Source organism: Molothrus ater, chromosome Z, assembly GCF_012460135.2.
Source record: "Molothrus ater isolate BHLD 08-10-18 breed brown headed cowbird chromosome Z, BPBGC_Mater_1.1, whole genome shotgun sequence".
Classification (NCBI taxonomy): Eukaryota; Metazoa; Chordata; class Aves; order Passeriformes; family Icteridae; genus Molothrus; species Molothrus ater.
The window spans coordinates 8,092,894-8,118,274 of NC_050511.2; the positions used below are offsets into that span (position 1 = coordinate 8,092,894).

The window sequence follows — 25,381 nt, forward strand, 5'->3', positions numbered from 1 at the left end:
TGGCTACTGAGCAGGCTTTGAATGAGCTACCACAGGCGTTACTGAGGATACACAGAGATGGATGAATGTGCTGCGACAGCCCTAATTTTGGAGTGGGAGTGCACACACAGCAAGTATGTCTCAAGGTCACTTGTGCCTTCAAAGCAAGTGGACTGGCTTTGTGGTTCAGATGCAATGCTTGCAGCACCAGGGCTTCTGCAGGGCTCCAGCTGATGGCTCCATAGCCCTTGATTCAAATACCAGTTTCACATGACAGTGCTGTCAGCAGCTTCTGGAAGCCCAGTGCCTCCAAGCAGACCCTGTTTTCATGTGAGAAATCTGTTCAGCTCTGCTCAGAGCAGGCATTGGATGTGGTGTGCTGCAGGTACAGCTGCTGGCGTCTTCCTCTGGGCAGCAGCATGAAACCCATGTGCTTATTAACATGCCAGATGGAATCTTTGGTAGGAAGTCCCTGCTAAACCACTTGTTACCCATAACTTAAAGACACCTCTTTCAGGAGCTCTGGAGGGTTCATCCCAAGCATTAATTCAACTATAGGTTTCCTTCTTCTGAAACTGACAGCACTTCACATCCTGCCTTGACTTCCAAATACTTAAGGTCCAGACACCTTAGTGTAACAACCCCTGGCTCCTCTGTCTTTCCTGGCTTTTGTTTGTAAAGACTTTTCTGGGTAGCTTTTTTTTTCTGTTCTGACCTGTATCTGGCTTCAAAGTTGTTTCCCTTACTTGGCATCACAGGATTGCTTTTAACATGTGAGATGCTGCTATGATACATTAACACAACTTGAGTGCTACTTGGTGAGTGAGATATTTTAAGGCTGCTGAATTGTTACTGTTCAGAATGTGGCTTACTGGTATTAATGAAATACAAAGCTTATGGTGCCAATTAGTCATCTCTCATTTACTCAGAATTCGCTCCACTCTTATATAAAACACACGCTAGTCACAAACATCAAACCAAAAACTATCCCCTACCACCCACGCTCTGCAGCACCAGGTGTAGCAAAGTGCTGGCTGGCGTTTCCTGTAGCTGCTCCAGTGCATGTGCAGGCAAAGAAGGTCTAAACGGGTGGACGTGTTTGCAGTGATTTGTCAGTGCCAGGGGAGGCTGAACAGAGCTGAAGCTGGGCTCGCATTGTTTGGACACACTTTGACTTCAGCACCAAGATTTCATCCAGCATGGCCATGAAATTCTGAAAATCCTGGCAAGGAAGGCACAAGGAAACAGTAGGGAACAGTATCAGTAGGTTGAAAAAATCAGAGTATTTTTTACACCGCAGCAGAACATAAAAGCGTTCTGCATATTAGTAGATTAAATCAGCATTTCCTTATTAAGTCACAGCCCTCACAGACAAAGGTCAGTGCCTCTAAATACCAAGGTTCACTGACTCTGGTAGTTTTATCGGTTAGTGAAATTACAGCTCATGTGTGGCTTAAAAATAAAAATAAAGCAGCTGCTGTCACTCTTCTACTCTGCTTAGCTTTTCAAAGGTTTGGTACCAGGACTGGTCATCTGGTTTTACCATGTACTGAACTCTATTCCTGACACCTCTCATGTTGGATTTGTCAATTATGAAAATAAATGGTGAGTTAGGCCACTATGGATCAGCCCAATATTGAGAGATGTAAGGGATTTATGTCCCATCAGGTCATGGGGCCATGGCTGCAGGTCTGCCAGAGCAATACCAGCACCACACCCAGCCTCAGCCCAGGGAACTCTACCTTTCATAGCCACATGGATAAAAACCATTATGGGACCATGACAAAAACTGTGGTTTTCATCCTTTTTTAAGTAGGGCTTGTATTAGTAAGGGAGCACTTGGACGGGCTCTGCTCTCCAGCTGAGAGTAGTTTGGTGCCTTTGTTCATAGGTCTGTGCCTGAGAAGCTGGGAGGTGTCAGCTTCCCCAGGGCTGGGAAATTCAGCTGCTGTGTATGAAAATCAATCACGCAAAAGCTTATTTGGCAGTACTCCAGCTGTATCTCCTGCACTGCATCTCTGTCCTGCAGGGAAATCAGGACAGTGATGAAGACTAGCCCAGCTGCTGTGGCATATTTTTCTTAAGCACTTTAAATATTGCTTTGTTCAGTGTGTGTCTGATCTTGGCAGGAGTTTCTCCTGCAGCCAAAGTTTCGTGGCTGGAGAAGTTGAAACCATCTGCAAATGGAAGGAGAGAAGCTGATGCATGAAGCCCAAGCACATTTCATTACCCAAAAAAGGTCATGCTGTGAAATAAAACTACAGGGTATGTTATTCACACACTGCTGGGAAGGCCTGGCAAGCTTGTAAAAATTCTGCTAGCCAGAAAATTACTGCTTGCTGCAAGAGGCAAATAAATGCAGGGGGAGAGCTGGTGTCCAGTGACTAACAGATTTAAGAACAATCTCAGAAGATTAAAAAAAATTAAGAAGATGAAAGATAGCTTTGTTTCACTGCATTGTCTGCCACAAAACTAATACAGTTTATGTCTCCTGTGCTGCTTGGTGAACTGTATGTTATCTGTAAAACAGCATGTGCAGTTTGAAATCACAGTGAATAAGCCACATGGTGGCCTCACTCCAAAGTCCCTGAGGGAAGAGTCCCTGTACTTCAGATCTGAACTGTGACAGGAATTGAAATGGTTTGATAATGCAATGCACCAATGGAGCTTGGCTTTACTGAGAAGCTGAGGGAACTGGGAAGGCAGGAGTTCTCACTGGAAAATGTTCATAGTCTGGATTTTCACATAGGTGTGACAGGCATCTGTTGGGATACGGGAGAAACAGAGAACTGGGATTGCCTAGCTAGCAGTGGGGCCATGCAGGTGCCAGTTTTTAGGTCTAGAGTACACCAATGTCATCTGAGACAAAGACAAGCCAAGAAACACTTGAGTAATCAAAGCCAAGAGCATGTGAGGCACAAGCCACAGTGGTCAGAACACTGGAGTAAGCGAGGCCCAGGCTGTTGGCACACCTGCAGTGTGAGAGGCAAAGAGGCTCCCAGAGGGAAGAGCCAAATCCCACCAATGTCCTGCCCTAGGGGTGTGCTCTGTTCTGTGGGATTGCTTACTTGTCCCAGCCTGTAAGAAATAAAACATCACAGGGACAGATGGCCTGTCTGGTACAGTCTGCCCCTTGATGTGAGATAAGGGAAGGCTCTCTTATCAGAGACAAGGGCTTCAGGGTTGGCCCATCCATCTCCTGCTCCCCAAGGGCCTGTCAGAGTGGAGACTGGCAAACACAGCAGGCACTGAAAATGAGAGGCTCTCCCAGGACTAAGACAGGCCTTGGAGAAGGGCTTGAACTGAAAAGGAACAGCACATCACCAATTCAAGTTAATAATCTCTAAGATTAATTTATGCAGGCTCAACAGCCACCAAAACCATCATTTGAAACACTTACCATTGCTGACATCTGATTTATCAAGCACTCCTCTTTGAAGCACAGGTGTGCCAGTTCATCCAGCTGCTGCTGATGAGCACGAATTAGAGTCTTTCTGTTTAACAAAAAACACAGCCTGTTACTGGTTACACAGCCTGTAGTGTAATCATTGCTTGTAATCACAGCTGGCCTCAATAAAGAGGAATACCCCAGAGGGAGCCTTGCTGTTCTGTGTCCCTGGCACTCGGGAAGGGCACACCAGTGCTCCATGAAGTGCAGTGGACTGCACTGGTGTGGGCTTCAGGATGAGCTGGGTGACTGAGGGCTGCTCACAGAGGAGTGACCACAGCCCTTCTTTAGCACAGGCAGCAAACAACTGCTTTTCACTGTAGGAGAATCAAGGAGCACAACAATTGTCTAATTAATAGGTGAAATGGCTTATGGCCATGAGTCTGTAATTCCAGTGAGAAACAGGCTGAGCAGGAAGGCAGGGCTGCTGTTGATTCCTCTGAGCAAGTTTCACTGACTAACAAGGTATTTTCAGTCAAGGGAATGCAGCCCAGTCCCTGGGAGCTGACAATGGCAGCTCAGAGTACTCAGAAGCTTTGTATCTACATCTTCAGTGACTGTTCAGCTGCCCTAGCAGCTTTTCTTTTCATTGATGGAACAGCTATAACCTGATTCTTGATGGAAGGTTTTGATATGTTTTAAGTACTTTACAGCTTACAGTAAGCCATTTAATTACTGAGAACTGCAGTTTGTATTATAATATTTATTTGTCTAGCATTATCCTAGAACAATATAATAATTGGCTTCCTGTGAGATTTTAAAATATCACTAAATAAAAGCAACCATATATTTTTAAGATAATTACTATAAATTATGATGAATCTTATAATTATTTAATAGAATGATTAACCATTGGTTTTTTAAGTACATAGGAGTATGACATACAAAAAAAGGCCAATGTATCACATGTCCAGATTTTCTAAGCTTCACTACAAACTTCATGATGAGCAAGACTTACTGTGCCTTTTCTAGGGCTTCCTTCTGCCATTTCCCCACCTCTGATGCAGCACTTGGAGAACAGCTGCTGGACACCTGTGAGGGGCATTTTGCATTTGCCATTGGCTTATTATCTTTGGTTGCAAATCCTGCATCTGCAGCAAAAGTCTCCTGTGTAAAAATACTCTGCTTTGACTTGTTTTTTAGCAACCCTGTCTCCTCATTGCCGAACGATGACTTGGCAGGGTCTTCAAAATGGGTGAGATCCTCATTCCTCAGTCCTGGCTTGGGCTGCTGCAGCCGGCTGCTCTCCCGAGAGGGGGTCTCTGGCCCGGGAACGGCAGATCCAGCTGTGGATCCAGCTGTGGATGTTTCTGTCAGGTCACGTTCAACAAACAAACTGCGCCGGACTCCCTGCTTGGATAAAACTGATCGCAGGTGGCAGCAGCACGGCTTCACACGACCACAGGTGGGTGGGAGCTTCTTGTTTGTGGCTTGAGAGGAGCCCAGCAGGGCACAGAGCCTTTGCCCATGGCCGGGCTGCTCTGCCAGCTCCAGCATGCTGTCGGTCATGGATCTGCTCCTGGTGCACTGCCAGTCCTCCTCCTCAAACCTGCTCTGGGCGTCACTGTCCGGCACCTGCTTCTCGCCGTGGGGCTGCTCTTGGTTGGAAGTCGCTTTCTCTGTTTCAGTTGTGTCCTCACCATCAAGAGGTGACACCCGCAGTGGGGTCATGAGCTCGGAGGTGAAGTCTGAGGAACTGGATGAAACAGAGTGGCTGACTCCATTTTTTTGAGCTTTCCAATTTACACCTCCTCCTACAAGGGTAGCCTTTTTAGCCAAAGTGGATTCTTCCTTCTCCTCATGCTGGAGATCAAATTCTTTGCACTCTGGAGTTCCTGATTTCAATACAGGAGATACACACGGAGTTGAAGCATCCGTTTCTGGAGTTAAGGTGGCTTCACTGGAGTAAACAATACGTCTGTGTTTGGACTTGAACTCTTTGTGATCAGCTAGGAAGTCCTTGCCATTTCTCCAGCTGCAAGCAGGATCTTCCTGCAGGCAGTAGGGTTTCTCTGCAGTATTGCTTGGAGGGAATTCAGCTAAGTCATAGTTCCAGTCTGCAGGACTTTTGCTGCAGCCTGCATTTTTAATGGGTTCCTCTACTGCTGAGCGACCCTCACTACAATCCCAGCTGTCATCTAATCCGCGATCTTCCGTGGGTGTTGAATATTTAAAAAATAAATCCTGCCGCTTTTGGCCTTTTTGCTCTTCTTCGGTTCCTTGCTCTCTTTCATGAAGGAAAAATGAATGTTGACTGGATTTGCTGCTATTTCCTCTTTTCACACTCTTTTGACTACAGACAGGTGAGAAAGAATCTTCACTGAAATCACTGTCATCCAGATCTTCCTGCTGTATCCACTCTTTGCTCTGCCCTTCAGTTGGAGGTAGGCTCAGCTCCTGCTTCAATTGAATCTCTTCGGGCTTGTACTGCATTAAAAACCTCTCAAGGGGTTGATAGTTCAACTTTTGCTTTAGAATAGGGGGTTGCTGAAACTGCTGGTGATAAAGACGTAAATGTTCTTCCCTTTCCTTCTGATAGGGAGGCAGATATGTCCACGCTTCAACAGACTGTTTAGCAAAAGTATTTCCCCATTCCTGTTCACTTTGGAGATTGCCATCTCCAGAGGAATTATCGTCATTAGGAACAAATTGTTTCTGAAGAGGTTGCACTGTCTGAACTTTCAGGCACTGGACAGGTGTTCTGTTTTGCATATACTTGTCTTGCTGGCCACTCTCTTCTGTGGAAATGAAATCCTCCACTGAGGAGCTCTTTTCAGGGAGGGGGGATAGATAACTTTTCTTCAGGGGATGTGTTATTTCTAGGACTCCCTTAACTGGGGTGGTGTGGTGGAAGCAGGGACTGCTGGTATCTTCCATGTAGGCATGTCCTTTGCCAGTTCCCTTGGGGGTAGAGGTAAGAGGGACACCAGGTGGCTGGAGTGTTGCAGGATATGCCTTTGGTTTTGCAGCACTTGAGGGATGCTGTAGGCCTAGCTTCACTTTCTTTGGAGAGCTCTTTTCCCCAGGTGGCAAAAAGGGAGAGCCTGGGATATGCCTTGGAGATACAGTTCCAGCTTTGCGACGCCTTTTTGTGACAGGGGCAGGGTATCGAATCCCTTTCTTCAGCTCTTTGACCCTGTAAAAAAGAGGCTGGATTTAGAAGATGTCATGCTTTCAGATAAATAACAGCATCATCAAAACAAATTAATGCTTTCACATACTAAGACTAAATATTGAATTCAACATTGTGGTTTGTTTTCTGTCTGTGATCTTCACAGGTATCAAAACTCTTCTGCTAAAATTCCTGGACTTTTCGAAAAATCTATAGCAGTCTTTTTAAGCTGTTCCTTGAGCAGTGCATAATGGGTCAAGTGAATGGAAATGGCCTCAGTTTCAGTGCAAGTGCATTTCCACACATTATAATGCAGCAGAACCAGCTGGTGTTCTCCACAGCACATCACAGAGTCCCACAAGGCTCAAAGCAGGATTTTTGAAGTAGTTGCAGTGGGGCTTCATAGCTCAGGTGATGTGCACAGGGCTGCACTGCTCCTGGATCAGACTCAGCAGTGCAGCTGGAAGAGATGATTGACTGGTATCACCCTTCCCCCTACCACCCTGACCCTCAGCTGCTCCCTCTGCTCCTCTTGCCCCTCAAGTTGTCTCTTGTCCTTTTAAGACCAGCACTGCACAGCTTGTAATTTACTTCCTGCTCTGTAGGAGGGAGGGTGAAGGCCTTGCACACATTCTAAGTAGAATCAAAATACAAAACTAAACTAAAACTTTTGATTGCTAAGGTCAGTAATCCTGCAGTTACAGGGCACACAGTGATGTTTTCATCACTGAAAGTGGCCATCAGAAAGTACTTACAAGACCCAAAAGAATTTAAGACAAAATATAAGAGTTGGAACAAGTAATGATTTTATTAGCTTTTTAAAGATTCTGTTTCTTGCCTAAATCGACATTTTCAATTCAACTATAACAAAATGTAATGGCAGACATCATACGTTCTTTTTACTTTGTGATTTTCACCCTGGCAAGAACTGAGTTTCACCTCCTACCTGTCAGCATATCGCAGAGTGTTCAGGGTGTGCTCTGCAGCTAGGTTGCTTGGTGAAACATTGGCTATCATACATGTCTTGGAATTGCCAATGAAAGAGTCTTTCAGCACCTAAGGTTTGAAGGAAAAAGAAATTGGGTTCTTAGCAGTTCATGCCTCCTGCACATCCTGTAAATTAACATCTACAGAAGAAATTCAACATGAGTTGAATTTTTGTAGTGGCTTTTTAATTTTTTTGATAAACGTAGTCCTCTTGTCTCAGTTTTTCTTGCCTTTATTTGTTTATAGTTTAAAATGAATGCAAGTATTAATTAGGGCTCTAAACAAGCCCTTGTTCCAGATGCTGCAAGGGTGCCAATATGGTTTGAGGAATAAAGCAAAACTTACAGCTGAAGGAAAGAACTGTTGATGAAAGCACCCAGGACAGTAACTGAATAGAAGATGCAAAATTGTTTTCAGACTATGGGGAGATGGATGGTGGTGAGTCTGAATGGTATGAGTCTGGATGGTGATGTAATGGGGTTTTGTTTGGTTTCAGCTCTTGGCTTGTTTCTTTTTTTCCCATGCCAGTCCCCATTGTTGGCTGGAGGAAATTTGCAGTTAACTTTAATTCTGTGATTACCTTTAAATTTAAAATTTACAAAAGCTATGCATTTCCTCTCTTCCTCAAGAGAGGAAGTAGTTACTGAACTATGCTATCTATTTATTCATTTATTTATTTGATTTTTTGCTTATTTTTGTCCTCAGCAGGGAAACCTCTCCTCTTGCCTTTCTGCTCATCTTACCAGAGTTAACTTGCTTTGCCGGAAAGGAGTATGCACTTGTTCCTGATCCAACGCCCGAATGCATTCCTTTAGCTACCAAAAGAAAGAAAAAGCAGAAGGGGAAAACAGATCAGTCATGCACTGGCAAGGATCTGAACAACATCAAACCAAGCATACCCAGGTCCTGTGTCACTTTGTCTCTTACTATGTGTTGTCCCTTGCAAGGTCAATTTGTGCCCTGCCTGATGGCTCCATGGGCAGCACCAGATGCAAGGAGCAAGCACACACATTGAGCACACATGGAGCTACACAGAGCTGCTGCCTGCACTACATCTAGCTAGTCTGAAGCCAGACTGGGTGTAGCCTAGACTATGCTGCAGCTTGCAGAGCAGGTGTACCCAAAGGACAGAGCTTTTTGAGCTACCTCTCTTATTTTCTTTCTTCTCAAGATAGCAGATTACAGTATTGTCATGGTGATACTGCCATCAAGCATTTACAGCCTTTCTACATTTTACAAACTCCCACTGAAAATGACACTTATTCTCACTTTCCCCGTATTTTATCAAAAACTGCACCTGTAACAAGTAAGAGATTAAATTATTGTAATTCGTTATAGTGCTCTCATAGTTGCAGCGTCTGAAAGTTTTCCACTTGAAAACAACATGAATATTCAAACCAGCAGCAGACTTGAGATTTCATGGGTTAAAAGGTCTGAAGAGAGTGTTATGATCATTGAGGCCAGAGCTAGGTTTTACAGGCTGCAGGTTACGAAGATTTACCCAAAGCTGCTTTCTATTTTTAATTCAGTCACAACTTGTAGATTTCCAGGTATCTTCTTAGTTTCACACAATACCAAAAATGTACAGACTCTGATTTTACCATTTCTTTTAAAAGAATTTCATGGGCTTAGGATTCTTGGGAATCACAGAATTGTTTAGGCTGGAGCAGACCTTCAAGATCAGACTTCTTTCTATAGAGGTACCAACTCCCCATGACACTCAGTTATTCACCAGCAAATACTCAAGAAAGCATGAAGTACAGAAACACATTCACTTCACAGGCTACCTCCCCAGTACAAATACTAATATTCCAGTACAGGAAGAGCCTCTGTGCAAAAGAGCATCTACATTCCCAAAGCAGAGCAAGCTACCTCCTATTTACAACATACTAAGAGGTACAAACTTCTGCACCACTGGCTCCTACCCTGGAACCTGAATCACCTTCAGCCTGGCTCAGAGAAGCCCCCAGTCATCACTGAGCCCTGCTTGTTTGCATTAGAGCAGGTGCAAACCTTTCTGCAGCATTTACACTTACAGGCACTTCTGCTTTATCTTAGATGGCATTTTTCTGCTCCTTTGTCCCTCTTTGCCTGACTAAGGACACTTAAAAAGACAGTTTGCCTCAGGAGTGCATTTCTTCCTGTTCCTTTCTCCCCACACATAAATTGATCGTTATTATGCTCTTAAGTCCTTTATTCTTGATTTGAAAGAGAAGCCTAAGTGGCAAAAATAACTGGCAGGAACAGATGTGCTTTCATGAAACAAACATCGCAATTCCAAGCCAGTATTCTTTAGAAGGAACAAAACATTCTATATTAAATGTGGGACACTTATACTACACCTAACATTGTCCATGCTATCTTTACCAGTCTGGCAGTAAGAATGGATTAAAAATACTTAATTTTTATAGGGATATCTCTTCCTTCTTAAATTGTTTTTTGGTCATGCGACATATTAAACTGAACACACTTAGTACCTTGGTTATTTTTTCCTCTCCATGGAATACATGCATACATTATTCTGTGGTTCATTTTTATTCTAAAACACATGCTAGTAATTAAATACAAAACTTTCCCCAGACATAACAGTAGCTTACTGCCAAAAGACTTTGGTTTATTTCTGCTCCTTCCATTTTTGTTTGTCGATCCTTTTCTTTGGCATCAGCTGCTCTTTCACTGCCAGCCAAGTCAATGAATGATATCCTAGAAAAAACAAAGTTGCATTTATCTTAGGGGCTTTTGTCCCCTCTTCTTTTTTTTTTTTTTATTAAACCAGCAGGCTGCAACACATGGCATTAGAAGAGTGATTAGAAATAACTACTTTTGAACAACAAGAAACATCCATTGGAAATATCTGAGATACCAAAATAAGCATAGGAGCAGGAACCGTGTCAGAGCATCTTAACATTAAATAATATAAAGTGTAGTTACATGTGATGACAGTGCTCCACAGTTTAATGGATAAGCTGTGTAAAGTACAACACATTCATCTTTCCAGATAATCACTGTGTTTTTAGTTTCCTAAGAACAGGGCTAAAAGAAATTGTAAATGTTTTGATTTCTCCTTCCAGGTAAAAGAGACAACTGCCATGTCAAATGGAAATTCAGGACAACAGGAACAGAAATTTCCAGTGTAGCAAGTAATACACTGAGCTTTCAGTGATACCTGCTGTTTCTTTCCACAGAACTCCAGTACTCCCTTTCACACTCCCTAGCTCTGGGTGCCAGCTGCTGTACTGACTGTGGCACTGTATCTTTGTCTTTGTCCTTCCTCTTTTTCTGCAACATCCCTGGCTTCTTTTATTGGCACATCTTGGCACCCTCCCCTCAGTTCAGCTCCTCCTCCCTTTCAGGCACACAAACCCCCCCCAGTTCAAATGCCACACCTACATAAACCTCTATACTTTTATTTCTAAGCCTGCCTGTTCTGTCTTTTGCTCTCTTCAGTGTTTGTGGCCCTCCCATTTTGCCTTGTGTTCAAAATTAGATCCTGGGAAAGAAGACAGTGTGGTAGCTAATGGAAGGAGGTGTTAGCAGGATTTTGTGATACTTGGCAGTAATGCAGATGCACAGACATTCTTCCTCAGACCTATTTCTTGAGGTTGTTTACTCTGGAGAAAAGATGACTGAAAGAGGTACAATTCATTTTTGAATACATAAAGTGGATGCCACAAGTGTAAGTAAACTGCTCTTTCTGTCTGCTGCAGATAGCATCAGAGTCACACACTCAAATTATCATGGAGGTTTATGTGAGGTACTCTGATTCTTCTGGCCAAAGGCAAACATTTGTTGTGGAATCATTTGTTGTGGGCTGGTCAACCCACACTCCTTTTGTAGTCAATTACAGGACAGAAATGCTTTGAGGGGCAAATGCACCTGACATAATTTACTGCAAGGATCCCAGAAGTGGCAATTTCATTCTATTACTTCAAAGGTGGTGAGGTCACATGTGGATAAGTACACTGAAGGTGTCTATCTTTAGCCAAATTAAACACTGAAGATGAGGGGATGGATTTGATTGTCAAACTCCTTCACTGGAAATTTGTATGAACAATTTTGACAAAGCTCTTGCAGATGTGCCTAAAACATTCTCCTTGGAAACATAGAAAGGACTGTGGAACTTTTCGTAGTCCTTTTTAACCCTGCCTTCTAATTTAACTCACACCTGTGCACTAACACCTCCTCTTTGTCTCTTGGATGTCCCTGGGCTTGACATCAGCACTGAGCACTTCTGCTTTTCCGGTCTTACCTCCCAAATGCCCTGTTGCTTGTGTCTTTAATTTGAATTTGGATGATAGCATGAGACCGAGAGGAATCGGAGTTGACAGCAGTAACTCCTGTGCTACGTTCTTTTCCCCCCTTCAAAATCACCTGCAAAATAAGGGGACAAAATCCAAATGAATTCCAAATAAAACTACAATATCTCAGAAAGATATCTTGTCCTCACAAGGTGAGGAAACATTGTGAGGAAAGGTGCATTACAGCCTTAAGATTTGGTGCAAGGCAGTAGAGGTAGACTGGATCCCTTCCAATATTTCTTTCAGAGCTTTGTTCATGGACTTGCTTGTAGTGACACTACAGAGCTTAAAGAGCTACACTGCTTAAAGAGTTACACTGCTAGTAACAATCTGTTGCATCACACACTCACTCATATTTGCAAAATATTCAACTTACAAAATTAAATTCTTTCTTATATTGCTGGCATACTTTTCTAGTACTACAGATACAATCTAAGAGCCTTATGAGATTGACCATTTTTGTGTTCTTTTAAAATTTTACTTTCTCTTGTAGTAGATGAGCACAGTTATCCAGAAAGTCACACACAAATTCATGAACTGCCAAAACCTTTCTAAATTTCCAAAACTAAAAAAAAAAAATTATGCCAGAGTAAGGAACAAATTTAAAAGATTAATTATACTCAATAAAACATTAAAATAAGAAAACAAGGAAGGAAGGCAGGGCAGAAGGATAAAGGCTCCTTCAAGATAAAAATCTGGATAATTCTTTTTTGAAAACTTTAATGGACTGTTGCAGAAAGTCTAACGTTGACTGCAGCAGGACATTCATAGAAAAGCCATTAATTTTGCTTCTGGCTGCAAGAACAAATCAAAATACTGCCTAGCAAAATCAATACATTCTCAGCTGATAGATGTGAATTATTCATGCTTTTCAGTGGCCAGTTCTCAATGAGTAACATAACCACCCACTGCAGCTTCTGAGCTTTATATCAGTGCTAAGTGAAGACAATTTCTGAATCAAAGCCAACATCAATGAGTAGTAACTAACCAGGGATGTGTTCAAAGTACCATAGGATATATTTCCATATAGCTGTGGCAGAATACCCAGAAGTTCTGAGTCAAGCCAGTGACATTTCTGTTTTCAAAAGGGCTTGTGAACAATGTATTTTTTCCCCCAGGATATCGGTAAAAATTAAGTAATTTAATAGTTCTTCTGTGTGTGGAATGTGATAATACCAAGGAATTGCAAATCAAACATGTAGCAAATTTGCACTCTAACTCACAGAAGCATCACCAGCTTGTCCTGAAGCTTGGAGTTAATGGGAAGATAAACAACTGAATTAAGTGCAATATCAGTGGACAACATTATGACAATTTTAATGAGCCAGTTACAGTATCAGGCACTTGTATTGACACTTCCTTACCAAAAAAAAAAAAAAAAAATTAAACTATGCAAAGTCAGACTAAATAGAAAGTCGATTTAATCAGCTTGCTTGCTGCAGGACAATACAGAAAATTTGCCAGTGTCCTTTTAGGGCTCAGCCAGGTAGGGAAGAAAACTGAAGCCTTGTTCTTGGTGAATGTTAGCTACTGTTTAAAGATCTTCATTTTACTTGGCTGTTATCATGCACACACATAAGCAGTATTTTAATCCTAACTCAGACAAAATATGCCAATCTTAAGTATTTTCTAATGTCTGTTTCTAATAATTTTCAAATTTATATATTCTGTGCAAAAACCACATATCTTTTATATACAAAAATCTAAGTTCATAGACCCACAAGACACCACACTGAGAGAAAATACATATCCAGCTTTCAAGGTCCCTTACTGGGATAATATTTAACTTCTGGAATCTTTCCCTATGGAATGGCAGCAGAAGTGACAGCTGTTAGCATGTGGCTAACACAAGAAACAGCAATAAAGGCACTTTTAATAGAGCCCCTTGGTGCCTTGCTGGGGTTATCAATTTCAGGGCCTTAAACAGGAACACACACTTGTGCTACACAGTAAATAATCTCTGTAAGTGACACACCTCACAAATAAGCAAATTGGGCTGCAGAAGACAAAGAACAAATCCCAAACATTACCTCCAACAGCTCATCTACAGAATCCACCTGAACCTCCCGCAGTCCAACTATCTGAACGACATGCTTGCCATCTTCTCTTGCAAAAAGTCTGACAAGAGAACAGTGTAAAAAAGAAGATCTCTGAAATCTTAGAAAGCAGCAATGAAAACACACGTCCGTGCTGTGACACTGAGAAAAAGCAATCAAGGCTACTGACAAGGGAGAGGCCCTGCTGTCATAAATTTATTTTCAGAGCTGAAGAGATACTTAATTTATAACAAGTACCACTGACGTTTCACTGCTAAAGAGACATTACTAGTGCACTTCTGCTAGTTCAAGAATATAATAAAGCAGGGAAGTAAATAACCACGTTTACATGTTAAGAGTTCCTGTCTCCCTTTAAACTACATCTCAGGCTCCTCTAAGTCCTCATCAATCTGTAAATTTTGTTCTATTCATATTCTAATGTTTTTTGCACAGGATTTTAAAGCAGCTCCTACAGCCTTAGAGTCATATTTCAGCATCACCTCCAGAGGCTTGCTGGGCTGAGTCACTGGGCTCCCAGGCAAAGGTGCCCAGGGAGAAGGTGAGCAGGCTCTGCAGAGTCCAGCACTTAGGAGATCAACAGGATCTTCAGAGACTGGACTGGCAAGAGCCAAATCCCCACTGGAACAGCAGGAGGGACAGCCAGAGTTACTCCCCAATGGCTGACACACAACAGGCTGTCCAAACAAGTTGTGGATGTCCCATGCCCAAAAATGTTCAAGGCCAGGCTGGATGGGGCTTGGAGCAACCTGGTCTAGTGGAAGTTGTCCCTGACCAGGGCAGCAGGAGTGGAACAAGATGATCTTTAAGGTTCCTTCTCAAAATGTTCTATGATTTTAAGACAGGAACTTCTGGCCACAAGAAGCTTGTTTCTCTGCCTATGGATGTCCAGCTATTATCTTATTACAGTGTAAGCAAGAGCCTGAGCTTGTATCTCAAACCTAAGTCCTTATTTTTCCCCCAAACAAACCAGGAGTCCCTATCAATGTCACAGTATCTACTGTCAGATCTTGCTATCCTCCTAAAGTATCTCCTGTGAACAACCCTAATTAAATATATAACATTTACTATAAATGCTAGTATGTTAAATGTAATCACGTGAAAAGAATAATTGATTTCCAAACAGTAACCAACTGATTCACAACCACAGGCTTGTAGGAAATCATACCTTTGCCTTCCATTTAGCAGGTCATAAAGGTGTCCACAGTAGATCTCATAAAAACTGATCAGAACCACTAGCTCTTTCCTGGATGGTGATGCTTCCAGGTACCTAAAGATGTCCTGGGCAGCCAGGGCATAGAGTCCTGGGTTCCGGTGATTCCCTATCATGGTGTAAGTCTTGCCAGCACCAGTCTGCCCGTATGCAAAGCAAGTTGCATTGCCTCTGTGAAGACAGCATATGTGTTTAGTGACACATCTGATTAATTCATATCTATTAAATAATATTCTGCAATGCTGGTATCTATCTATAGAGGCCCCTTAGCAATGAGGTTTGGTCTGCTACCCTCTCTGGGAAAATGCAGGATGCTTAACAATGATTTCCAGGTATACCCTATGGAGATCTGATGTGGCACAAGGTGCTGGCTCTCTTCCTTTCCTTTCCTTTCCTTTCCTTTCCTTTCCCTGCCCCTTTTAAAGAAAAGACTTTGTACCTGGCTCAGTACTCCTGGCAGAGGAATGGGTAAAAATGTAGGGCTGCAATAATCACAGTGAACAATTTCTTGCCAGTTTAGATTGCAGACTGACCTCACCATGGTGTCAGATTAAATGAATGCTGGCAGGAGGGATGGAAAAGTAAGGGGGAAGCTGGGAAAAAAATAGCATAATTTCTTCTGGTGGCATTACTGGACTAGCAGAATTGTGGCTTTAGTGATTATTACACAGCAAGGTACAAGCCTCATTCTCCATTCTCACTTTCCTTTTCTCAAGAGCATGATACTCTGTCACTGTTGATGACACGTGGAGATTTTCAGTAACAGAATGCTCCATTTTGTTAATTTTCAGTATGGATATGTCATATTTTCCTTCAAAGACTCAAAGTAATTATATTCAAGTATATATTCCATATATATATATATATATATAACCTTGCATAGCAATAAGATGCCTCATGTAAAACCACCATAAATTTCCTATTAATCAGGAAGTATGTAATTACAATTAAAACTCTAAGCAAATATAAATCAATAAAAATAAATCACAAGGCTATTCATAATTTCTATTACCTTGTGAACTGTACAAATACATGTAAAAATATCTCTCAGTAGACTCAGGAAAGAGACTACTCTTTCCTGAGACATTATTATCTGTAGAGAAACATTATTTCTCTACAGATGAGTGTGCTCTTCCACACAGGAGCCTTTGTAGAGTGAAGATGAGAGCTCAGAAATCCTGGAACACATGTTTTTATTCTAGGCTGACCATGCTGTCACTTTGTTGCAACTGAGTTCAATTTAACCTTCTTCTGTAATTGAGATTTGTCACTTAGCGTGAAGAAAGTTTTCCTTGATTTACTTTTGTCAAAATTGCAATCAAAGATATTCTGAAAGGGGGAAGGCATGTGGCAAACGTGAAATCAAGGTACGTGTCAAAAGGTGAAAAGCATAAAGCAAAATTCAGGCATACACATAAAACTGGAAAACAAGAAAACATAAAATAACCAGTGTAAGCACTGATGCCCTACCCGTTAAAAATATGCTGAATGAGAGGATAAGCTGTCTTCATGTACACATCCTGATTGGTACATGACTCCTCGAAGACTTCATCAAAACAAAAAACATGCTAAAAAACAAAGATAATCTTTACATGAGCATGAATATGTTTCACATCCCCTCCAACTCCATTCAAAGGTAAAATGAAATAATGAAAGTCTTTCGAGTGACTTCATATGGCTTTGGATTAGGTAGAGAGTGATCTAGCACACTTAATATGCAGCACAACTCATGTAGGAACACACCAGTTAAGAGATTCAGGGTAGGGGGAAAAAAAAGAACACAAAAATGCCTCAAATTTCCCATCACTCTGAAGCATAACATGCCAGAGCCTTTTAACAAGAAACAAAAAAAAGCTAATTAAGAAAACCTATTCATGAAATTAATCAGTCTACAGATGTACTGTCAGACTGTAACAGAAAAAGAACTGAGAACTCTTGACTCTCTCAAAATTAGTTCTCACTTGTGACTTAGTTGTGATTAATTGCCTCTGTTCTTAAAAAGTTTTGTGCCAGAGAAGAAAGAAGCTGCTCCTAAGCAAAGCTACACTGTCTGAACTCAAAAGGGGGCAAGAAAATCAAAACTTCCCACACTCCAGATCAGACTCAAAGAAGCAGGGTCTGTGGAAATGATTCAGCATGTGTCCCACTGTAAAAGGTGGCACAAGAACTGGGCCTGAGAGAGATCTGAAATTTTACCAGATACTTTAAACAGTTGTTACTAGGGCCCAGATTGTAAAAATAACAGTCAGGAGAGCAAGAATAGCTTGCTGCCTCTACAAATCAGTTCTGTTCCTGGTGTTGTCAGTCACAAGTGAGAATTTGAACTATGACAGCACAAAATATTTGGGATTAAGAGACAAAGACAAACGGGAACTTAATTTTCAAAAGCATTTGAGAAAAATGGAAGGGACAGGACGAGGGTATGTATGATTCCTTGAAACAGACCTACTACAATGCTTAAACAGTGGAAAGGGAACTCCTCATTGAAGTACCCTGGAAAGCCATCAGCAGGCACTTCTCCTGCAGCAGTGGCATGTAGCAGAGGGCTTATTTTGCCACATACAAAGTTCCAAGAGACATACTTCTAGACCTTAAAATTCTGGGCTCAGGTTTGCTGGCACAGTCTGGCATAAATCAGAAGAACTCAGATATAGACAACTTTGATCTAAATCAAAAGCCCACCACCTATTTCAGTATAAGAAATACTAATAGTCCTTTTCTGTTTTTTCCTCATGGAAACTCCAGCTTTACCCTTCCATGCAAGTGACTGGCCCATAAACACAACCTTCAATGCAGGATGTTACCTGTAAAATGTATTGTGTAAGATCAACTGCCTCCTTCTTCTCGTGGAGAAGTAGGGTTTCCTGATCTTTCACTGTGATTATATTTGCCTCCCCACGTCTCTCCTCCCTCACGCAGAGAGGACGTTTTCGGACACACACTCTGATTTTTTCACTCTCTGTCCATGGAGTCTCTTTGTCGAAAGTATTGGATCTACAACAATAATGGAGGTCCACATTTTAAAATTAAGTTACAACAGAATCTAGAATACGCCTGAATTTGTTACATTTACCACAGAATATTTCTGCTCTTAATGCCTATCAAAAAACTCCATAACACATCTCATTTTTACATGATGCAGTTTCTAATGATTTTTCCTAAACAAACTGATGCTTCCTGTACGCTTCTGATAAAGGAATAGTTATGTTTGTACAGCTACACTCCTGAACTTGCTGCTGGACTGACATATTTTCAGTTGTACACAAACATGAGATGGAAGCTGACATAATATCCAAGTTATGTAATGAAATTTATTCTTGTGCAATTATTTGCACTCACAATTAGTCACTTAATCATGTACAATGAAAATATGAATAGATCTTGAAAAGGAAAATATACAATACTTAGCTGCTTTTCCTCTCCTACTGGACTTTTTTCTTCCCATTACAGATTGTTCCAACTGGTTACAAGTAAATGATTCAAACTGGCAAATCAGATAGTATCACCATGTTCCTATTCAGCTCAAAAAAAAAAAAAACAACTGATCTCATCCTTGTCTCCCCTTTGGTCTTTTTTCATAAAAGGGTTATGTGGTTTTAGACCATAAACAAAGTTGTGCTCTTACGTTTCAGCAATTTTACTTCAGTCCCCTTCCAGACATCTCAGAAACAGGAGGTAATTTCATGTTTCATTGATTAACCTGCTGTGTACAGCATTTTGTGAATAGAATAGGCTTGAATTAACCAAAGTGTATTCAATATATCTCCCCCTTCTTCAAGCTGTCTTCAGCCAAATCAGTAACAATTTTCAGCCTGGATTTGCATTTCAAATAATCAAGCCCCAGCTTGTCCAAAAGCAGTGTTTCTGCCACACTGTCCAGGTGCCAAAATCTCTTAGCATAGCAACTGAAAACTCATATATACCAGTTGTCTAACAAATTGTAACCACACAAGTAACTCAACATCTCATTAACATCCATATGCTTGTGGTATCATTGCTGTTGTGCTCCATGATTCCCCAGAAGCACATGAGATGAACATTTAAATCTCAAGATATGTCTTTGAAGACCACACATGAGCAATCTTCATTTGTCACTAGACTCCCTTTAATTTTAGTACAGCTTTCCTGTGCAGTCCAGGATCAGGCTGTGCATTTAGATGGAAAATTCTTTTGTTGGAAAAGAAAGGCAATGACACTTGAAATAAGATGCTTCATAAGCTGGTGTGAGCTTATGCATATCACTAGGCACCAAATGTTGTCCAACAAATGATCAGAAGCTCTGAAGTTTAATTCTTGTGCCAGAGGGCGTAATTGGTGACCTGCAGCAAGAGCCTGTTGTGCTCTAAGAGCTTGAAGCAGAAAGGATTGCAGTATTTGGAGAACAAAAAACCCTGAAAATTTAGAGACTGTTAATGAGAAAAAAGGAATATTTTTTTCTAGTACAGAGGAACATTTTTGTTGAGTATATTTTGTAGGGAATAGAATGCACATTAATTCTATATGCTGAACCCAAAGTTTGTATTTCTTACTAACTCTTTTAAAATATAAATTGTATTTTACAATAAAATAATTTTTCATTACTAGGCAAAAAAGTCAAACAACAGTCATGACACAGATCATCAGAAATCTAACTGAATAATAGGTCAGAAGGACAATTATGCCTTTGCATAATGAAGTCATTTGCTGTGGGCAAGTTCAAAATAAATTTGAACACATTAAAAGAGCTCTTTGTCCTTCTCCTATCTGAAATTGTGTCTGTTTTCCAATATTTCTCATAGATGAGACTAGGTGAGCCTTCACAACGGTCAAATCACAAGGTGCCACGGGAAGGGATGGATTCAGCAAAGCAGTTAAGCACTTGCAAAACAGGAATCAAACCTGAGTGTAAGCATGCTGCTCCAAGCCTGCCTGAAATGCACAACTCTCCAAACACAAGAAAATTAAGTGGAGGCATTTCAGGAGGAGGATGCAGAAAGCCCACGAGATGAGCCATAATACTTAGTACAGAAGAATGTGCTTGCAAAAGAAGAGAACAAGGAAAGAGAGAACAATGAAGAACATGTCTCTATTGCAGGATTAAAAATCTTTAACTCCTTTACTTAAGGCATTAGGTTTAATAATGTATCATTTTTTAATTTGCCAGCATTATAAATCCTGTCCTTTTAGCTGCACATTGGCTCATCTTCCTGAAGAGACAGAGAATACACCCAGATATCAATATATATTGGAGGTTAGTACACTTCTCCAGAAGGTGGGAATGATTTTTTTTTCCAGCCAAGGAGAGTTATAAACCTGTCTTGCCTTTCACAGTTTAAGTGCTCTACTTATTATGTCACCTTAGTACTTTTCCACCGTGGCAGCAGCATCTATCCCTCCAGGCTACATGCACTCCAGGTGAGAGCTGTAACTGACACCTCAACTCCATGGATCTTTCCCTGTACCAAATCTTTCTCCACAACCTTCCCAGACCACACCTAACTTCATAAAACTACCTCTTTTCATTGCATATTGACTACCATGACTGCATTGCAAAAGCTAGATACTGGTATTACGTGGGCAGAGGCGTACATGCTCTGCTGGTGAATCAGGAAAAAATATTGAGTGCTTTAAAAATGTTGCCAGGGTAGATTTACCGGTGGTTCATGATAACCCCAGCCCCTCCAGTACCAAACACTGGGAAAAGTATGGAAGTTACAGATCACATGCCTAGGGAGCAGCTGCAAGGCATCCCTCTCACCACCAGGTCTGTAACCCTTCCCAGCTGTATTCATTTTGCTTCCTTTTAAAGCTTCAGTTCATAGATTTCTTTATAAACAAATATAGCCATCACAGCTTGTATCCTTTTTACCAAGAAAAGCTTGACAAATTTAACAATAGGCAATGCTGTATTTTGGTAAAGTAATGTTTTAAAAAATAATCCCATGGAAAGACAAAGATTGGCTCAAATACCAAGAAAAGAAAGCCTTAAATCCTGAAAGATAATAAAGACTATTCTTAGACAACCTTGGTGAGTAGCAGCTGGTCAAATTCAGATGATTCCTTCTATAAGACTCGGAGAGTTGGAAATGCCTATTAATATCTCTCTTGTCTGTAAGACTGCATTGCTCTGTAGTGCTTGGATTGCTTATTTGGAGGTGAGGAATACAGATTCTGCTCCACAATTAAGAAAGAATCAATTATGACTAACCTGAAGTATTAGCAAAATAAAGGTGAGTGATTATTACCTGATACAGGAATGAGGTAGTCCATAATTATACCCTGAAATATGAGTTACTCTTTGTACAGGAGGAACTTCAGAATCACCCAGGAGAGGAGCAATATCATCAGAAACTGTTGGACAGCTCAGGTCATTTTTTGAACCTATTCCAGCAATATTTAGGTCTCTTCTAGTTAATCTGATCGGTTCTGGACTGTGTGGTGGGATGTGTCCCAGCATTTCCCCTACATTGTCCTTCTCTTCATCGGCACTGAAATCAGATGACTGATACAACTCCGGTTCAGAGTCTTTAACTGTTCCATCATTTTCTCCACAAAAGGACTCGAAACGCAGCTGTCTACGGGGTCCTGACTTGGTCACCTGAGGCTGAATGAAAAGGCCATGTGGTTGAAAATCCTGCTTGCTTAAGTTTGCAGTGCTTTCTTGTTGTGTAAATTTGATTATTCTAATGAGGTGGAAAAGATGTTTGCGGTCATTTATGTCATGGACCCCCAGTTTGGAAAAATCTTCCACGGCAACCTCGGCAAGCTCATCAATTGTCTGAACACCAAAGGCAGCAAAGTGGGGATAGTATTTTTCAAGTCCTGCTTCACAAAGGCATTCGTAAAGGCATGATGCCATCTTCAACCTAGAGCCTGCAAGAAATCAAACAAAATAAACATTAGAATAATATGAAACACCACATCTGACAAAGTTACTAATGAAGAAACTGCACGTTTACTGATGCCATTACTTGCAGTTAGGCTAGAAGCTTGTTTAACTCCAAGTTTACCATACACTAGACTGACAAACACAAAAAAAAATAGCCATAACAACAATAAAGTAAAACATGAAACACATCTTTTATCCATGAAACTGTATTTTAAAATTATATACAATATACAACATGTAAGAAATGCACAAGGCAATATTACTCACTGCCACAGAGTTCCTACACGCCTGATGTCTACTTGATGAATGCCACAGCTACTGAAACCCTGTCCTCAAGCTATAGAATGTAAAATGCCTAATTTTAGACAGTCAATTTAATATCAAGGCACATGGTCTAACGTGGTTCAGCTACCCCTGGTTAACTAACCAGAGAAGAAAAAAATTGCACTTGTCCTCACCTCAAGCTGCCTAATTAAGACCGTTCATCTTACAGATGAACTATAGCAAAGCTGCAGTTTTGTTGTGTACCTTTCTCTTTTATGTCATGAATCCTCTGAGCATTTCTGAGTCTCCTTGACAGAAAAACCAAAAAAACAATTCTGCAAAATCTGAAAGACAGCATTTCTCTAAAACTATATATGCCACTGGAATGCCATACTTGCATTCTTGGGAAACCCAAAAACCCAAAAAAGAAACATGAATCACTGAAAAGTATACCCCAAATCCCCCAGCTTCTTCACTTATGTCTTACTGGCAATGCATGGTGCAGCTGTCTGTATCCCGACGGACTAATATCTGCAGATATTTTTACTTCTTCCATAAAACACAAAAATGATAGCACGTCAAGTGTTTGCTGCCCACTGCTTTCTCATATCTTTGTTCAGTCTAGGACCTTAACAAATACTGCTCTTACTCATGTTTGGAGGTCACAGTAAGACTCAACAAAAATGAGTCATTTAAGTTTTCTTCCCTGTAGTTCAGGGTAGAGTCTTTGTGAGGATTTTCAAGGCTCTCTACAATGACATTAGAGAAGAAAATAAGGTCATCCCCAAATTTGAGTCCATGTCATTAATTAACACATTATGTTGTAGTAATAATAACAATAAAATCATATGGATTAATATATAAAGTGCTGACTGTGTAAGATACTACAGAGGCCAAAATGTAGAGAACATTTAAAATTACTTACAGTCCATGCTTTAGGTAAAATTATGAGATTCAACAACAATGAACTACATGACCAAAAAATTCACAAGTAAGTGAATTTATTTAATCTGTAGATAATGTGATTCTGAATCCTGAGGTAAAGTTAGAGTCACTGCTGAGGCTGATAGATCCTGGAAGGTGGAAATCAAAACTGACAGAGAGGACAGCAAACACAGAGATCAGGGAGACTAAATACCACATGTGTGCAAGGGTTTCACAAGTATTCTCCACTTGCCAACTTCTCTAACATATAAAAACACACAGGAACCTGAGACTTAAATTAAATACATTTTGGAAAAATTCCCTTTCTTACATAAGGTAGCTTTAGATGTAAAACCAGTGCAGGTGGTTTTACATACAGAAGTGCAACTCTCTGTATGCACTGCCATGAGAAGCTTCTGTTTGATGAAAGGAGCAACTAGAACTCAAGGCCAAGATACTAATCTCAAAAATGTTGAAAATCTGTTAAAGGCAAAAATAATCAAATAAATTTACTTTGTCTACTCTCTATCTGTATCCTAGATTACACCTATATCTTCATATATCCTTATATTAAATACAGAGTGTCCAAAGACACTAATTCAGTCACAACCTCTGTTCAAATTATAATGGTGAACACAGGAAAGAGAAAAAAGAATAGAAAGGGAAACAATGGAGACACTTTCTAAAAAAAGAACAGCAGACAAGGGAAGAGAATTACAAATTTGAAGGTCAAGGTTCTAATTAAAAATGAAACAAAATATACTTAAACAGCTAGAAATAACAGGTTGTCATTATATGGAATGACAAGTCAGAAGAATTCTTGGCATTAGGAAAACCCAAGTAATGTAGGTACTGCAGAACCTAAAAGAGCAATGTAAGCAGCTTCTGTGGCTAATTAGCTAAAGCTCTGTGCCATGTGAAAGCAACTAAATGGTTTCTTAATGAGACCTGGCCTCTTAATGAGACTTGAGATCTGCCTTTCCAGATAGAATAAGTCTTACTGGATCTAAGTGGTTTCAGGGATAACTCCACCAACTCCTTTTTGACAGGACAGGAATTTCACAAGCTAGGGAAAAAAAAAAAAAAACCCATTCACTAATAAAGGAGGAATAAAATAATTAACCACAGGAAAAAATTAGGCATTGGCATAATGAGAAAATCAGCATTTTTGATCACATTGAAACTCAAGAGTAGACAATTGCTAAAAGATTTTGTGTGGTTCAAACATGAAAGAACTCAGGGAAAACTGCAATTGCCAGTGAAACTCTTCTCACCTTTCGATCACTGATGCTCAAAAAAAAGGGATATCTTTCTCCTTATTGAAAGAACACTTTAATTCATCCAATCCTAGATGAGAGATCTTTGTGTCTGAGGATGCTTTTTGTAACAGATAAACAATTCATCAAAATAAACTGGCTTTGTGAAAACTAAGAGGAGATTTTCAAGAATCCTAAATTGTTAATGCCATCTTCTGGCAAAAAAAAGGCAGAAGACTCTCAGTCTTGCAACAGCCAGCATTTCCTCAGTTATTTGTTTCCTCACCCATAACATATCATGGGGCAGAAAAACATACCATTCTTCAGGGTGGTATCTTCATATCAAAACTTAGGCCTTGTTCCCCACAAAGATATGGGTAGCTTCACTGAAAACAGGGTTGAGATTAAAGACTGGGACTTCTTGAAATAGTTGAATATAATATATTTTGAGAAAGAGGTGAGTGTGGAGGTATAATTCTCCACATGCACCCAGCCTGACACCTCTACGTGGCAAACATGAGTTCTCTACAACTTGTTTCATATGCCAAGATGTTTTTAAAAGATCTTAAAAGGCTTCCAGATGCTGATAATGTGTGAGTGCTTATTGTAAAAAAGCATCAGAATTATATATAAAAGGGACCAGCTTAGCTTCAGAATTAGATTGCAGTCTGTCATAAGAGAACTCTTCCTCAGCTTCAGTATTAGAGGGTTTTCAATGGTCATAAAGCTGATGAAAAACAGAAAAGTCAGGTGTAAATAATAAAAAGGAGTGGTTACATTTTTCTGTCCTGTCCTAGGAAATTAACTTACAACAAAATTATGCTCTAGGAGCTGACTCTCCATTTTAAAATGCTTTTAATTATTAATTACCTCTTTCACAAGATCTTTTCCTTCTCAATACACTTTTCAAGGTGGAGGAAAGGTCTTCAAAGGTGCTTGGTGAGTGTCAATCACTGTATATAAAATAAATGATGTTAA

At 40.5% G+C, this 25,381-nt stretch overlaps 1 protein-coding gene across 1 annotated transcript; it reads right to left on the reverse strand.

Moving 5' to 3' along the window:
• Positions 1 to 239: 239 nt before the first annotated feature.
• On the reverse strand, positions 240 to 25,312 carry KIF24 (kinesin family member 24). Its single transcript, XM_036403303.1, has 13 exons — positions 25,274 to 25,312; positions 21,316 to 21,943; positions 17,896 to 18,085; positions 16,562 to 16,659; positions 15,047 to 15,262; positions 13,855 to 13,942; positions 11,776 to 11,897; positions 10,124 to 10,229; positions 8,270 to 8,341; positions 7,486 to 7,595; positions 4,386 to 6,563; positions 3,380 to 3,473; positions 240 to 1,201 (listed from the first exon to the last, which is right to left on the reverse strand). The coding sequence occupies exons 2-13, from the start codon at positions 21,927 to 21,929 to the stop codon at positions 1,061 to 1,063; spliced, it is 4,029 nt and encodes a 1,342-aa protein (XP_036259196.1). The 5' UTR covers positions 21,930 to 21,943; positions 25,274 to 25,312; the 3' UTR covers positions 240 to 1,060.
• Positions 25,313 to 25,381: the final 69 nt, after the last annotated feature.